Genomic DNA, 15602 nt, shown 5'->3' on the forward strand with positions numbered 1-15602 from the left:
ACGTGCTTATTTATGCTGTAAACTATGGCATTTAACAGACCCACTTGCTCTTCCAGCCAGCCTCAACTGGCCATTTGAGGAACTGCAGATTTTAGTACTTGCGCATTGGTGTTTATGCGACCAGCAGTTTTTTCTTTTCTTTTCTTTTCTCTTCTCTTCCTAATTGAATGAGTTGTGTGTACGGCCTCAGGAGGACGAGACTCTTCAGCAGGCGTTTAGACTCTGAAGCACAGAAAATCACAGAATAGATGACTGCCATCTCCTGAAGGACTCCTTAAAGACTTCATACACAAAGCTCCAGGGCGTTCCAACAACACTTACATAAGCTGAGATGGTGCCAGCAAAGCAAGAAAATAACAGTCATATTAACAAGCTTTTACCACTTCCTCTGTAATACAAATGTATGCAGCTATAGGAGTGAAATGACTCTGTGTGTGTCTGTGTGTGTGTGTGTGTGTGTGTGTGTGTGTGTGTGTGTGTGTGTGTGTGTGTGTGTGTGTGTGTGTGTGTGTGTGTCTCTGTCTGTCTCTCTGTCTGTCTTGTCTCTCTCTTGTCTCTCTGTCTCCCAGGCCATGGTGTCCTGTCAGATGCTGTCGGAGCTGGAGGAGGTGATCCAGTACAAGCTGGTGCCAGAAAGGAGAGACATCATCAGGGAGACCTGGTGGGAGAGGCTTCAGGTAACTCAGCCGTGCGTGCGTGCGTGCGTGTGTGTGTGTGTGTGTTTGTGCGTGCGTGCGTTTGTGTGCGCGTGTGTGTGCGTGCGTGCGTGTGCACGTGCACGTGTGTGTGCGTGCGCGTGATGGTGGGAGAGGCTTCAGGTAGCTGGGCAGATGATATACGGACAGGACACACGTACTCACACACGCTCACGTGTACACGGACAAAGGCAATCCAAAGCAGATGTGGGAAAGGCTACTGTTACTAATGGGAGAGGTTAGCAGTCAGACAGACAGACAGTCATATACACAAACACACGCCAGTGTGTCTGATTCATGCTTCATCCATCTTGTAGACTTGTATGTTTCTTGGTGCTTTTCTGAAGTCGATAGAAACACACTTAACATCTGGCCTAAGCCTTAAAGGATAAGTTCACCCAAAAATGAAAATGCAGTTATCTACTCACCACCCCATCCTGGTGGAAGCTCAGGTGAAGTTTTTTAGTCCACAAAACATTTGTGGAGTTTTCCAGAGCATTCTCTTAAACAATTGAATTGAACGGTGACCAACTTTCAAACGTAAAGAAAAAGGCTCCTCCATGCTGCTTGTCTAACGTAATCCAAGTCTCCAAAAGCCCTGAGATGCCACGTTGACTTGAAAATACGTCATTTACATGCTGTTTTTTTGCAGAATTCTGCACTGTAGCTGTGAGCTGAACGTGAAAATGAGACTCAACTCAGGGCTGCAGTGTAAATTTTCAGCTAAAAACAGGCTGTAAATGACATCTTTTCAAGTCAACTTGGCATCTCAGGGCTTGTGGAGACTTGGATTACACCAGGTGTCACAGTCACATCACTCGAGGAGTGGTAATACTGGCTGTCAATCAAAAGTAGCCGAAGCTTATTTGTTGCTGTCATTGATGCTACTGCTGCTGTAACGCCAGAATTTCCCTATGGGGATGAATAAAGTCCTCTATCTATCTATCTATCTATCTATCTATCTATCTATCTATCTATCTATCCATCTATCTATCTATCTATCTATCTATCTATCTATCTATCTATCTATCTATCCATCTATCTATCTATCTATCTATCTATCTATCTATCTATCCATCTATCTATCTATCTATCTATCCATCTATCTATCTATCTATCTATCTATCTATCTATCTTATGTTCATTGACGTGACACCGGAGCCCTTATATAGGCTGACGTCACTCCACACTAAAGATGGCGATGTGCATTGAGACGGCCGAAGCATTACTTTGTTAGCCTGGTATCCAGCCCAACACATTTCATATGGGTCTGGATGCAAGGCTTCCACTGGCGGTTCTTCAGGACAGTTCCTGTCTGGGATGCCTGATTGGCTGGTCGATGTAGGACAGTTCCTGTGTGGGATGCCTGTTTGGCTGGTCGATGTAGGACAGTTCTTGTGTGGGATGCCTGATTGGCTGGTAGATGTAGGACAGTTCTTGTGTGGGATGCCTGATTGGCTGGTCGATGTAGGACAGTTCTTGTGTGGGATGCCTGATTGGCTGGTCGATGTAGGCAGCGGGACTAATCCAGCGTTACAGATGATGCATTACAGAGCGCTGCAACAACACACCTGTATAAATAGCTAGCTAGCTGTTAGCTATGTTATCTAAGCCCCACTACCTGCTGCTGTAACCACTTCATCGTGCTGGCGGGCTCAAAACGCCAGTGTGACTGACCAAAGTTAACCAGTTTGAGTCACGCTCTTTCCAATGGGCTTTGAAATCCATTGGCTGGTTGTTGGGCTGCTTGTGGCTTGCAGGTAGGTACCATCTCGTAGGTACCAGATGTTGCAGGTAGGTACCATCTCGTAGGTACCATCTTGTAGGTACCAAGAGTATTGAAGGCAAGAGACAAAGCTCTTGTGTTCTTTTGACAGCAGCGCTCCACCTTGATGTTGCAGTGGAACAACCTATTAGCCTTCAATTCTTATCAATTTAAGTTCTTTGGCGCAGAATTGCCGAAGTCGCCCTGCTTTGCTACTGTGATTGGTCAAAGTGTTTGATGATTGAAAGCAGACAGCAACCAATCAGTTGCGTCTGAAAAATATGTCACAGAATCAGTGGTGGATCGGCTTGCGTCCAGACCCTAATAAAGGATTAATTGGGGTCTGGATACCAGGTTATTAGTTTGTTACATTGTGTCCTATATGTTCAAAACTGAATGAGAGAGTGTTCATCGCAACGGCGCGCTGGTGAACAACAAGAGTGAGCTGGCCCGACAAGAGAATGCCCTGGAAAATTCCACAAATGTTTTGTGGACTAAAAAACGTCTGACCTTCCACTAGCATGGGGGCAGCACCGACACAAAGCACGCGCTGTGCGTAGGGCACCAAGTGCTGCGAGGGGCATCATCCCAGGCAAGAATGATACCACGTCACAGTGCCGTGGATGCCCCGCAGTTTGGCCATAATGCCCCTTCTAAAATGAACTCTCCACACGGCCAGTTTGGTATTCCCTGTTTTGAAGTGGCCACGGTGCCTCTTCTCCTTGTTTCAAACTACATTTGAAAATGACCATGCCAGTTTTTACCTCACCAAAATTTAGCCTAAATTTGGAGCGTTAATGATCCTTCTCCACCACAAGCTAGCATGACATGGTGTGTGAATTTCTTTATTTTTAATACAGGGACAGTGTACAAGAACATTAACCCTATAAAATAGGGTGAGATGCATCATACCAGGTTATAGCAGAAATGCTATTTTCCACCCGTAGTCCCTGGGCAGGTAAAATACAAGCTTAAAACAGTAGGAAAAATAGAATCTGAAACATAGTAGGAAAAAAGTTAAAAATAAGGAAATTACACGTTAAGAGATACAAAACACTGGTAAACAGAAAATCCAATCATCCCTGCATCCCCACAAACCTTTAGAATAGATAGAGAGCCTCAGCCCTTCCCAGTGACCTGGGTTCGAATCCGGCCAGCCGTCATTTGCTGCATGTCCTCCCTTCTCTCACCCTCCTGTCTCTCTACTTTCAGCTAGCAAATTGGGGGGGGGGGGGGGGGGGACGTTGACCTCCCAGAAATCTCATACATGGTCTCTCCCATGTGTAAACATCCATTGTAGTTGTATGACCATTAGTTTATTACCAAATACATGGATCAAAACATGAAACATCAGCAGACACTAAAGGCAGCAACAACTTGCCCAATACTATCAAATATTGAAATGGAAACATTAGATGTGTTTTTTCCTGAGTTTCAGGAGGACTATTTATGCGTCTGAAGCCATCTGATGGAAATTGACCTGATTAGCATTTTATTTTGGTGACATTTCAACAGTCAGCATAACGTTAACGTTAGCTTGACAGTTGGATGGAAACAGCTCCACACACACTTGAATCCCCAGGCAGTAAAGTCGAGCTTGATCATCTTCATAAAAGATGACACTTGACACTTGGCTTTCAGGGATATTGGGGATAAAGCAGGGTCTTCTGGAGCGAACACACAGGGCCCATAGAGAGCCAAAATCCCCCCCAAAGTCACGCCCCCTTCCAGTTTAGGCATACAAACCAAGGGATTTCATCCCCCATTCTTTTTTCCCATCGACATTTCGTAGAATGCTTATGAAAATAGTTGTACTTTGTCAAACCAAACGATTCAGCTATATTTGGAATCAGGAGAGATCATATAACATTTCACTGGGACCAAGAAAAAAAAAAAGATTAAACTTGTTTTTAAGTTTTGGTCTGAGTGAAATGTTGGTCTCTCCTGATTCTAAATATAGTTGAATCGCTTGATTTGACCAAGTAAAACTATTTTTATAAGCATTTTATGAAATATCTATGGGAAAAAGAATGGCGGATGAAATCCCTTGGTTCATATGCCTAAATTGGAAGGGAGCGTGACTTTGGCTCTCGATAATGGCAGCAGCAGAGCCATAGTGATTTATTGGAGGCCAACCTCACACATCTGTCAAGGAGTCAGCTCTCCTGCTCTGCATCTGTCTTTCTTCCACTAGCTCGCTCTCATCAAAGGATTCAATGTACTAGAGGACACCACCACCCTGCTACTGAGCACGTGTGGATGAGATGTACTGTATGACAGAGGACACCACCACCCTGCTACTGAGCACGTGTGTGGATGAATCAAATATTAAGTCATTTTTTCAACTTGCTTTTTGGAGGAAGTGGCGTAATACTTTTTCTCTGCAACTGAGGGGCACTAGTCGAGCATACGTGATACGTGGGTCGTTTTGCAGTCATACGACGTTATTGGTCGTATGAGTTGGAGGACATGTTGCAGCTAAATGCAGGTTGTGTTGTGTCAAAACATTCAATATTTTGAACATGAGAGAGGCGGCGGCATTAACGAGCCGCGTACAAATACGAAGGCAAACATCCAAGCGCTGCTGCTCGTCAAGCTAACGTTACTGCAACTCCACTAACATCACTGGACTGGGTTTCTTACCACAGCGAGGGAACTGCTATCACCGAGCAGCACGTCTCTCTCTCGTCGGCTAACAAGCAGGGAGGGTTAATCAATGCTGAAACGAAGAATTCAGTCTGAACTGTGGAGGCAACGCAACGCGTGACCGGGGCTCCCTTCTCTCCATAGCGGGGTGAATCTCTTTCTCACACCGGTGTTACAGTGAAAACCAGGGCCGCTGGAAGTCACTTTAAGCAGGGGGTGCTGGGAGGAAGGGACTCTAAAAAAAAAGATATATATTTTTTTTGGACATTTTGTAGCCATATTTAGAGCAATATCTAATTTTAAATTAACATTAGGATTATACTGTTGTGATGTAATTATTCAGTATTTTCTCCTTTTCTCACTCATTCAGAGCAAAGAGGGAGATATATAGCATGATGATAATGCTCTATATCTCCCTATTTGCTCTGAATACCCCAGTTAACATGACACAGAGTTAACATGATATAAATATTATCAGCAAACTTAATGACCAGACTAATTATTCTGATCTGAATGGCAATGATTATATCAAGAAACATTGACTCCTCTCTTTGCTGTATAGTGGGAGGTGCATTTTTGAGTAGGCTATTAAAATAGCATGTCAAGTTCACATTTCTTTATTGCCAGATTAAACAATTCGTATTGGTTGTTGGTTGGTTCAACATAACATAATTCTTCTTCTTCTCTAGCCTAAAAGCATGTAACTTCCTTGATTGTTATTGTTGATAATTCTATTTAAATAGGCTACATTTTCATTTCCCGAAACATTCTTAAACAAGAAAGGAACATAGTGCACTGCAAAATATTTTTAATTACATTTGTAAAAAGAAAAAAATCATCTCGCCACTAGGGGGTGCTGCAGCACCCTTACTTCCCGCGGCCCTGGTGAAAACTGTGCCCACGGGCGTGTTTGAACGGAAGGGAAAACCAAATCATTCTGGGGATCATGGTTGAGCGTAACACCGGCCAGTATCCGCCATCAAAGACATTTATTCATCTCAGGACCCGTGAAGATGACTTCATTTACAAAAATGCCTTTTTCTCAACTTTTTGTGGTGAGACATTCAAGTGTCAATAACTAAAGAACGGATAAAAGTAGAATCAAACTTTTTGTAGATGTTTTTTGGGATGTTTGGTGTTTACATAGTCCTAGAAGAGAATATTCTGTGGGTCTTGGGAGATTAGTCAAAATAATTAGAAACCCTGGCGGTGGCTGGTGACTTTTCCTTTGAAACTCTGCCGGGGAATGAGTTAAACTGATGAAGATCGTCACCTGACCAGCAATGATGTCAAGCTGAAGTTGGTCCCTGGGCGCTGTACACTGAAAGCTGCCCACTGCTCCTGGCTGCCCCCCGGAGGAAGGCCATGTCTCCATGGGATCAATTCAGAGACTGTATTTCACCACCCACCGTCAGCGTGTGTGTGTGTGTGTGTGTGTGTGTGTGTCCGAGGGTGGACCTTTGGCTGGATAATGAATGTAGCCAGGGAAAGGTCCTAACAAAAGTCTAATAGTGTGTGTGTGTGTGTGTGTGTGTGTGTGTGTGTGTGTGTGTGTGTGTGTGTGTGTGTGTGTGTGTGTGTGCGTGCGTGCGTGCGTGCGTGCGTGCGTGCGTGCGCGTGCGTGCGAGTGAGTGTGTGGGATTATTGTTTTTCCAGCACGTGAATTTTTAGGCACGTGCACGTGAAGGCCCACTGTTAAACCCCACCCTGCTCTCACGTGCCTGTTCTCTTGAGAAGTTTACAAGGAACTGCCTCTGTGTGTGACCTGGCTGTCCCTGGTTTTTCTTTTGTTTATGTGTGCGCGTGTGTGTGTGTGTGTGTGTGTGTGTGTGTGTGTGTGTGTGTGTGTGTGTGTGTGTGTGTGTGTGTGTGCCTGGCTGCGTGTCTCCTGCAGGGTTGCCAGCGCATTGTGGAAGACTGGCAAAGGATCTTGATGGTCAGATCTCTGGTCATCAACCCCCATGAGGACATGAGGACTTGGTTGAAGTACGCCAGCCTCTGTGGCAGGAGTGGACGCCTGGTCAGTACATGCAATTATAGTGCCCCTTCCCCAAATGAAAAAAAACAAACATTAAAACTGTATATTATTTAGTAGGGATGGGAGGGAAATCGATACAGCGTAGTATCACAATATTTTGTGTGGCAATATATCATATCGCACGAATGCCAAGTATTGTGATATTTTATTATAGAAATTGTCAAGTGCACACAATATTTATGAAGGGTTTTTATGACATTGTTGGTCAGTCTGTCTACTTGACAATTTTGCTGTAATAAAAAATTATAAAGTGAGATGAACAGACTGGAAACTTGATCTTAGATGAAACAGATGTTGACAAAGTTTTGATTTGGGGACATAATTTGCAGTGGAAAAAACGTAATAAAATCGCAATACTCAATATATCGCAATATTAGCATATCGCAATACTATCGTATCGTGACTTAAGTATCGTGATATTATTGTATCGTGGAGTCTCTGGTGATTCCCACCCCTAATATTTAGGTATAGAAATATGTGTACACCCAAAACAAGAAACATTGCACACATTTTGTAAAATGTATATAACATCACGTACGTCTGTTCTGTTCCCACCTGTCTCTTCCTCATGAATCTCAATCATTCTGAAATTGTGCACGTCTACGAACCTCTGGCCATGCCCACAATTTGGCTTCCAACACCCCCCCCCCCAAATTGCCTGTTTTGCATTTTAGAATGCAGCATTTAGTTTAGTCTGAGGAGAAATGGTGGAAACCAGAGGAAAGAAGAAGCTGCAAAATTTCACTCACGAGTGAACCTGATGACGCTACTGGCGAAACGCATTGTTCACTAAATAAATCTCAGTAAGTAATTTCAGTGTGCGGTGGTTATTTTATTCATTATGTTCCTGCAAGCGACCAGCAAGCGACCAGCACCTGATCATACTGGCTGTGCGTGGGGGATCCTCTTCACTTTATATAGTGACGTTTTAATGGCGTGTGGAGGTTAGTCAAACCCTACTGTAGGCTACTGGCAGTGAGAAAACACTGTCGACGTGCTTTTGTAACTAACGTTAAATGCCGACCGGGTACAGCCATCGGCTCCTCGCAGCAGTAACGCTATGAACATGTAACTGAAGTTGGTCGCAGTGTAGCTGCTGAATGTTGCCAAACTTCATTCATAGTTACGTTTTGTTTTGAAATTGGCCGCCAACTAGCGCTGAACCGGAAGAACAAATACAATAGTATCTTAACACGGAAGAGAGAAAGTGGGCGGGGCAGCATAAGGTGAATAGATTACATCATAGCACAATGTACTGCAGTGAATGAAAAAAGCACGAAATAAACTTGGACTCAGAAGACTGCATAGAGCATGCATGGTGTGAGAGATGTCCACATTCTCATGGCCCGGGGGTTTTTCTACATTGGGGAAACCTGTGTGGAAAGTGGTGCAGCGCTCACGGTTTATACATTTGGCCCCTGAATTTGCAAGGAGTCATCTGATAGCTACCGTAATTTGATTTAGTGTTCAAATCTACTGAAATGGTTCTCCTGTGTATTTACGTCCAAGACAGATGTAATGTCTGCAGTGTTAATGCAGGGTAAATGCACATGTGTCCACATATCTGCCACTTTCAATGTAGCGCTAGTACAAATAGCTCGCTGGAAACTCTTAATGAGACTCCTGGTTTGGAAGCTGGAGCCAGTTTGAAAATGTAACGATGCGACGTCACGTGACTTATTTGACACAAAGGCCCCACAGTATCCTCTGTGCTCACTCACTCAGCATTCTTGTCAAACAGTCGAAGGAAAATCAAGCTATGACGGAGTCGAACGCGAGCACGAACTCCAACCCCCCCCCCCCCCCCCCCCAAGCACGAACTCCAGCCCCAAAACGCCAGCATGTTCAGTTCAGTGTGGCGTCTGTTGAGTGTGGCGTTGATGAAAGAAGCGCAGGACTCTCAATCACACTGTTTAGAAACACAACCCCCAACATTACCTCGCCCACTGTTTCTCCAGGTGATTAGAAGTGATTACAGGCCAAGTTTTCCATCTATATGCTGAAGCAGACTCACGCACACGCCAAGCACACGCCACGCCATAATCACCTGTTATGATGCCAATTAAAGAGAGGTAATTGGTCCATTGCAGCCAACATCAAATGTGTTGGTGAGAAATGTGATTGCAGGGGGTGAAAAACAACACCCCACTGCTTTATACGACTTTCACCTTGGGTGGTCATCCAGTTGCGATTGCGCTCCTGATTTGACTGCTTGTTGTACCTTAAGCATGTGACTTTTTACATAGATCATATCTTACTCCTAGAAAACGCCACCTTATGAAAATCATACCCACCCCCATTTGTCAGTTATGTAATCTGGACCTTATGGGCTCCTGTATGCATAATGTACTGGGCGGGCCCTGGGGTGTCCTCTTTCTGGGAAATGGTATCTTCTACTCTGTCAGATATTTTGGATTTGTCTGTACCTTGTTGTTGCCCAATATTGTTGATTCTGAATCACATCTCACCTCTTTCCTTGTCGATATCTAAATCTCATGCATTATTCGCAGGTCTAACAGCTGCAAAAAAAATACTTGCTTTTAGATGGGAGCCTCCTCATATAATGAACCGTAAACAATGGCTTTTATCCTTTTTGAACATTTTACATATGGAATTATCTATAGCTGGAATGCATGGGGCTAGTGAAAAGACTGTTATGACCTGGGCCTCAGCTGCAGCAGCTGTTGACCTGAACTTGTACTAGCATTGTATTACCATGTACTGTTATATTTGAACTAACGTTGGGGTGGGACAGGAGGGTTCAGTTCGCCACTCGGGTGGGAGGGAGGGAGGAAGTGTTTGCATTTTCTTTTTCTATTTCTTTTATTTATTTATTTTTATCTTATTTTTTGTCCTACCATGAGGTAGGACAAAAAAATTGTGATCAATAGTCTGCTAATGAGGGTTGGTTGTCGGTCAAGAAAATCTTTTCATTTTCGATATCCCTATTTTCTATGATCAGAATTTCACCTGCACAGTAACAAGAGAGAAGCACACAAGACACACTGGCTGTAGAAGTCTTGACTTACATATAGAGCGGCCGGGGAAGTGAGATCCGGATACCCCAGAGCCGTTTTTTCTTTTCTTTTTCAAAAATATTTGTATTTGACTTTGGACTTTTCACACATGCAGAGGATGTATAGAGGATGTATATATATAGGAAGTCTGTAGAGTGTATAGTGTACAGCACCAAAGCAGACATTAGGTAGTGGGGCTGCATTCTAATGCAGGTGTGAACTGACGTACTTTACTCAGGTCGGATCTCCCAAGATCTGACTTTGGCCGGTTTAAGGCAGGTCTGAACGGCCCCACAGACACAGAGCAGCAGTAGTCAAGCTGTCTGTTGGCTCAGGCTGCTGAAGGGCCTCTATTAACAAGGGCTGGCGGGGGTCCCACTCACCTTCTCGGCCCTTCTCGAATCATTTAACCCCTCTGACACTTCATCCTTCTCCCTCTGGCGCTTCATTTGACCCCCCTCCCTGACCCCCTCACTCGCTCCCTCCCTTCCCCCCCCTCCCTCCCTGACCCCCTCACTCGCTCCCTCCCTCCCTGACCCCCTCACTCGCTCCCTCCCTCCCTGACCCCCTCACTCCCTCCCTCCCTCCTTCCAGGCGCTGGCCCATAAGACCTTGGTGCTCCTCCTGGGCGTGGACCCGTCCAAGCAGCTGGACCACCCTCTGCCCACGGCCCACCCCCACGTCACCTACGCCTACATGAAGTACATGTGGAAGAGCGCTCGCAAGGTAGGAGCGCACACACCTGCCCTGCTGCTTTGTCGGTGAATATAACGTGTAGGTCCATGTGTTTAGCTTGTCGTCATTCAACATTCTTCATCTGGACGCAGGGAAAATGATATGACAAACGTGTGACAAACACAGACTTTAGCTTGCTACAATGTAAACAATTTAAACATGTAGTTACAAAGTGCAAATAATATAATTTCATTTGAGAGCTTGTCTCATTGGTCATTACTACAGTAGAATAAGATGGAGCTAATATCACCATTCACAATACATTTTGCCACATATATGTATTGCGATATATTGAATTTCGATATATCAACCCATCTCTAACATAATAAGTGGTATTTGAGTGACTGTATAGTCAAACTTAACTAAAGTGAGCTAGCCCCTGCATGCCACCAGTCAGCTCCGCCCCTTCACTCCCCCGCCCAAACACACACACACACACACATGCAATGCACACTCCCCCAAAACACACAATAAACAGCCGGGCTGCATTCTTGACCAGGTGTTGTGTAGCGGCTCGTTAAGGAGGCTCGTTAAGGAGCCTCGTTAAGGGCCTTAGGTAAGTGTGAGCGTGAGTGTTGCTGCTGCCAAGGCCAGCTGCTCTGCTCACCAGGCTCCAATCTCAACAGTCACACACAGGGCCAGAGATGACCTATCCTTATTTTATTTGTTGTTATTTTATTGTTTTACTGCTGTATTGGATTTAATTTTACTGTTAGGAAAGGAGCTATACAACTCAAGTTTATTATTCTTATTATTCATTAACGTATTATTATGAAGTGTTCTGGAACAGTAGGGAACATCAGCTGTGTCTGCCTGATGGAAGGTCACTTCATCTACTCTGAGGGATACTGGGTTAGAAGTGAAGGGAAGAGCATTTTGGTTTTCTATGTGCACCACCATTGAGAGGTGCTTGGACTGAAAAATTATCTTGACTATAGCATAGCTTGCTGCACACTCGGCTTTGATTAATTTTACAAATTAAATTATAAAAACACAGGTAGCTGTCGAGTTCCTATTTTATTTAGCAATTTTCAGAACATAGAAAACAAAAACAGGCTCAGACAAAAAAAAAAAAAACATACGTATATCATCAACATTCATGTTACAGCGTTTCGCTACCAGCCGCATCAAGTGTGCTTGTGAGAGTTGTGCGTGGGATCCCACACAAGGGCTCCATGAAAAGTCAGCTGAGTGAGTTACTTGTCGCTCTTAACCTCGTCTAAGTAGGCTAGAAATGGGCCCCAGATCATTGTGACTTTCTTAAAGGGGCCATATTATGCATTTCTTAATTTTGTATCATATATATGTTGTTACAATCTTGGATGGTCATATTAAACATGGGCTAAGCTTCAAATAAATATGTGAAAGTGTTTTAATGTTACCCCCATGAACCACCCCTCGCGCCTATGAACTCTCGTAGACGAGATGACATGGATTTATGGCGATTTTGTGCGAGAACCATAATTTTTGTGACGTCAGTAAGGACTTGTTACCCTGGCAACAAAGCGTTGCCGCCGGCCGGCGCGCCCTCTCTTCCCTGTTCTGTGTTTCAGTAACCCGCGGCGGCGTCACCACTCACCAGGCTCTCTCTAGCCTGGCTGTCTGGGACTAACACAACAGTAGTAGTCTCATGGAATAACGGATTCCAGACCGCAAAAACAAGGAGACGACATGGAAGTGAGCCAGGATGTAGGACTGAAGTGGTAAGTTCTGAAAATATGTGTCTCATTCCAGCATCGGTCCAATGTGCTGCTAGGAAGCGCTAACGTTACTTACCGGCTGGGTAACGTTAGCACTTGCTATTTAGCCTAGCAGCACAGCTGCCTTATAGACATGAACAACCGATGAATGACGAAAGGCACATATTTCCAGAACTTGTAACGTTAGTCCAACTTGCTGACTTCTCCAAGTCCTCATTTTGGTTTGGTCCGTGTAGCCTTTGCTAGGAGAGGCACACTATAGTCACAAGCATTTGGGAAGTTAGCTAACTAGCTACATTAGCTAGTGTGAAGCTCCCGGTGTAACGTTATGGCAGGCCGTGGTAATAGAATCCCTGCTTGGCCAGCCACTGAAGGAAATGTCCGGGTGCAGCCCGGCCTAGCGGAGCTGTAGATAGCTAGGGGGATGTTGATAAATCAATTGATAGCTTGCTTTATGTCCAAGTCACGTTTTTCATCGATGGTCAAATTCGTTTTGACAATCAGTTGCTCGTTGATATAATTGTTTTACAACTACCAAATTTAGTAGCCATAGCAGAGATCGCCTGTCTGTTTCTGTTATACATATCTATCTATCTATCTATCTATCTATCTATCTATCTATCTATCTATCTATCTATCTATCTATCTATCTTATCTAGATAGATAGATAGATAGATAGATAGATAGTCAGACAGACAGACAGACAGTCTCGCTTCTACAGCGATAGCTCTCTGGGCAGAAGTTTGCAAACGCAAAAACTCCTCGCGCTGCCCACCTGGAGTATTTTCCGGAGGGTGGGGGTTCAGGGACAGGACCTAAAAACAGAGCGTTTCAGACAGAGGGTGAACTGAAGGGGGCAGTGAGAGCCAGTACAAGATAAACAATGAGTTTTTTAAACTATGACTGATGCAATAAGTTACTCTACTGGAGGCCAACAATAAAATAATAATACATTATATTAGCAAAATATGGGCCCTTTAAGTGAATTGGTCCATGTCCGTCAGCCACAGCTGAAAAGAAGGCGGAGAGGGGGACTTCCACTCTTCACACACTTCAGAATGAGTCTCTTGGCGACAGCCGTCTCCTGCGTCAGAGACTGTTGTACAGCCATAGGGAGGAGCAGAGAGGATTCTGGGGGTTATTTTATAGGCCTTAGAGAATCCAGAGAGTGAAGGACACAAGCAAAAAGCCTGGGATTTGTGTTGTGTTTTGCAGATCGATGCGTTCCAGCACATGCAGCACTTTGTGCAGGGGATGCAGCAGCAAGCACAGCACGCCATCGCAGCCGAGGACCAGCAGCACAAGCAGGAGCTCCACAAGCTGATGGCCAGGTCTGCCCCCACTGTCTGCTGATGACCAGAGCATTAGTTCAGGCAGGATACATCACTTCATGCACGCCACATCAGCTGACCATCAGCTTATCCATACAAGCACTAAATCACATAAGACACTTCTCATAAGCGGTCTATTTGTGCTGCCAACTCCTCATTCTTCCCTCTGGTTCCTACCTTCCATCTGTCTGGTGCTTAAGATGTCTTGCTTTGAGCCTTCTGAGACAAGTTTCTGAGACGATTTTCTTTTCTTTTGGATACTTGCATAAGAAAAAAAAGACATCAAGCTTGAAGAGCTTTGCACCAGCACCACTTCTTTTCCCGTCAAGTCAAGTGTCAATACAAGCAGTAAGGCTGGACATAATTACAATGAATCAGCACTTCCTCCCGTCCTTCAAAATAAAATAATTTATTTCTCCCCATACTGCTTCCTGTGCCTTCAGTGAAAATCTGAAAGATCAAATCCCAGAAAGAAAATAAATCCCCTCGGCTCAGAGTACAGCCCTGCACACCTGTACCAAGTTTGTTTAGAATCGGACGATGTGTTCCGGATTTGCGGCGATTTTTGTGAAATAGGCCCCACCACCCACAGAACTTTGGAAGTCGGCTCGCCCGGCTCCATCTCCAGCACTTGCGGCTCCCTCAACACAAGGACCTTCCTCTTCCCAAGGAAGTTTGTCACATGCGAATGATGTCACTATTCCACTAAGAACGCCTGGAACTGCCTCCACTGAGGTCCCCTTGTTCCCTTTTGCCACTGCAATTTCACCTAAGTGGAGTATTAATGTAGCATTTAGAGCTAAAATCACATTTATTAAATATGACTCATAACGGGTTGTTGGCTGGCCTTCACTCTCAATGTGGGGTTATTTCTGTAAGTTAGCATTTGCATTTTGGAACATGCGTGAAGGTGCTGACTGAGGTTGCTGGCTATCACCTCAGTGAAAAGCAGAGAGCAGAACCTGTACCTCCAAATCCAACTGTATAACCATTTGTGCAATTATGTTTTCATGATGAGAGCCTGACTAAACTGTCATTTCTGCGACATTCTACCCATCTGGTCGATAACACATTTTCCAAGGGCCTGGAATTAAGTCATTTTTAGGGCAAAGCCACCTTGGCCTTTGATAAATACAGATTTATTGGGGTATCATGGCCAAAATGTAGCCAAAGCCAAAACCAATGGTTATTAAAATCCTTTTTTCATTTTTCCTCAACAAAATGAATGTCCTAATAGAAAAATTAAGTGCTGGAGATACAGCACGTAACATGGCTCAGACCACAATATTAGTTATACTGTATGTCCATTAAGACATGATAACATAAGTGTAACCCAGGTTATTTTCTGTAGCTACGTATATATTACATAATGTCCCCTGAAAGCCTCGGTAAACGCTACAATTTACCATGTTCCCTAAACGCCTCATGCAGGCTACAGTACTGCTACTACTGATAGTGTTTTTGCTGCTCTAAACACAGGGTTCATTTAACTACAGTTTTCATGACGGCAGTTAATTACCGTCTGTACATTTAAACATACACTAGTAAACACTAGTCCTTACACTAGTCCTTCAATACACTAGTCCACAGCACACTACACTAATCCCACAGTTGTTTACACACTTTTCAGATCTGCTAGTTACTTTGCGTAACAGTTAGGGGTAGCTTAGCAGGT

General features: G+C 44.3%; 1 protein-coding gene across 2 annotated transcripts in view; it reads left to right on the forward strand.

The window, feature by feature from the left end:
* mtor (mechanistic target of rapamycin kinase) overlaps positions 1-15602 on the forward strand; it is a 172494-nt gene that overhangs the window by 121003 nt on the left and 35889 nt on the right. For both annotated transcript variants that reach the window (XM_083638895.1, XM_083638896.1), the window contains exons 34-37: positions 570-677; positions 7001-7126; positions 10756-10887; positions 13812-13927. In XM_083638895.1, coding sequence (XP_083495021.1) covers positions 570-677; positions 7001-7126; positions 10756-10887; positions 13812-13927 — 482 coding nt within the window. The remainder of the gene's footprint in view (positions 1-569; positions 678-7000; positions 7127-10755; positions 10888-13811; positions 13928-15602) is intronic.

The sequence above is a fragment of the Poromitra crassiceps genome, assembly GCF_964638095.1.
Source record: "Poromitra crassiceps genome assembly, chromosome: 6".
In the NCBI taxonomy this organism is placed as follows: Eukaryota; Metazoa; Chordata; class Actinopteri; order Beryciformes; family Melamphaidae; genus Poromitra; species Poromitra crassiceps.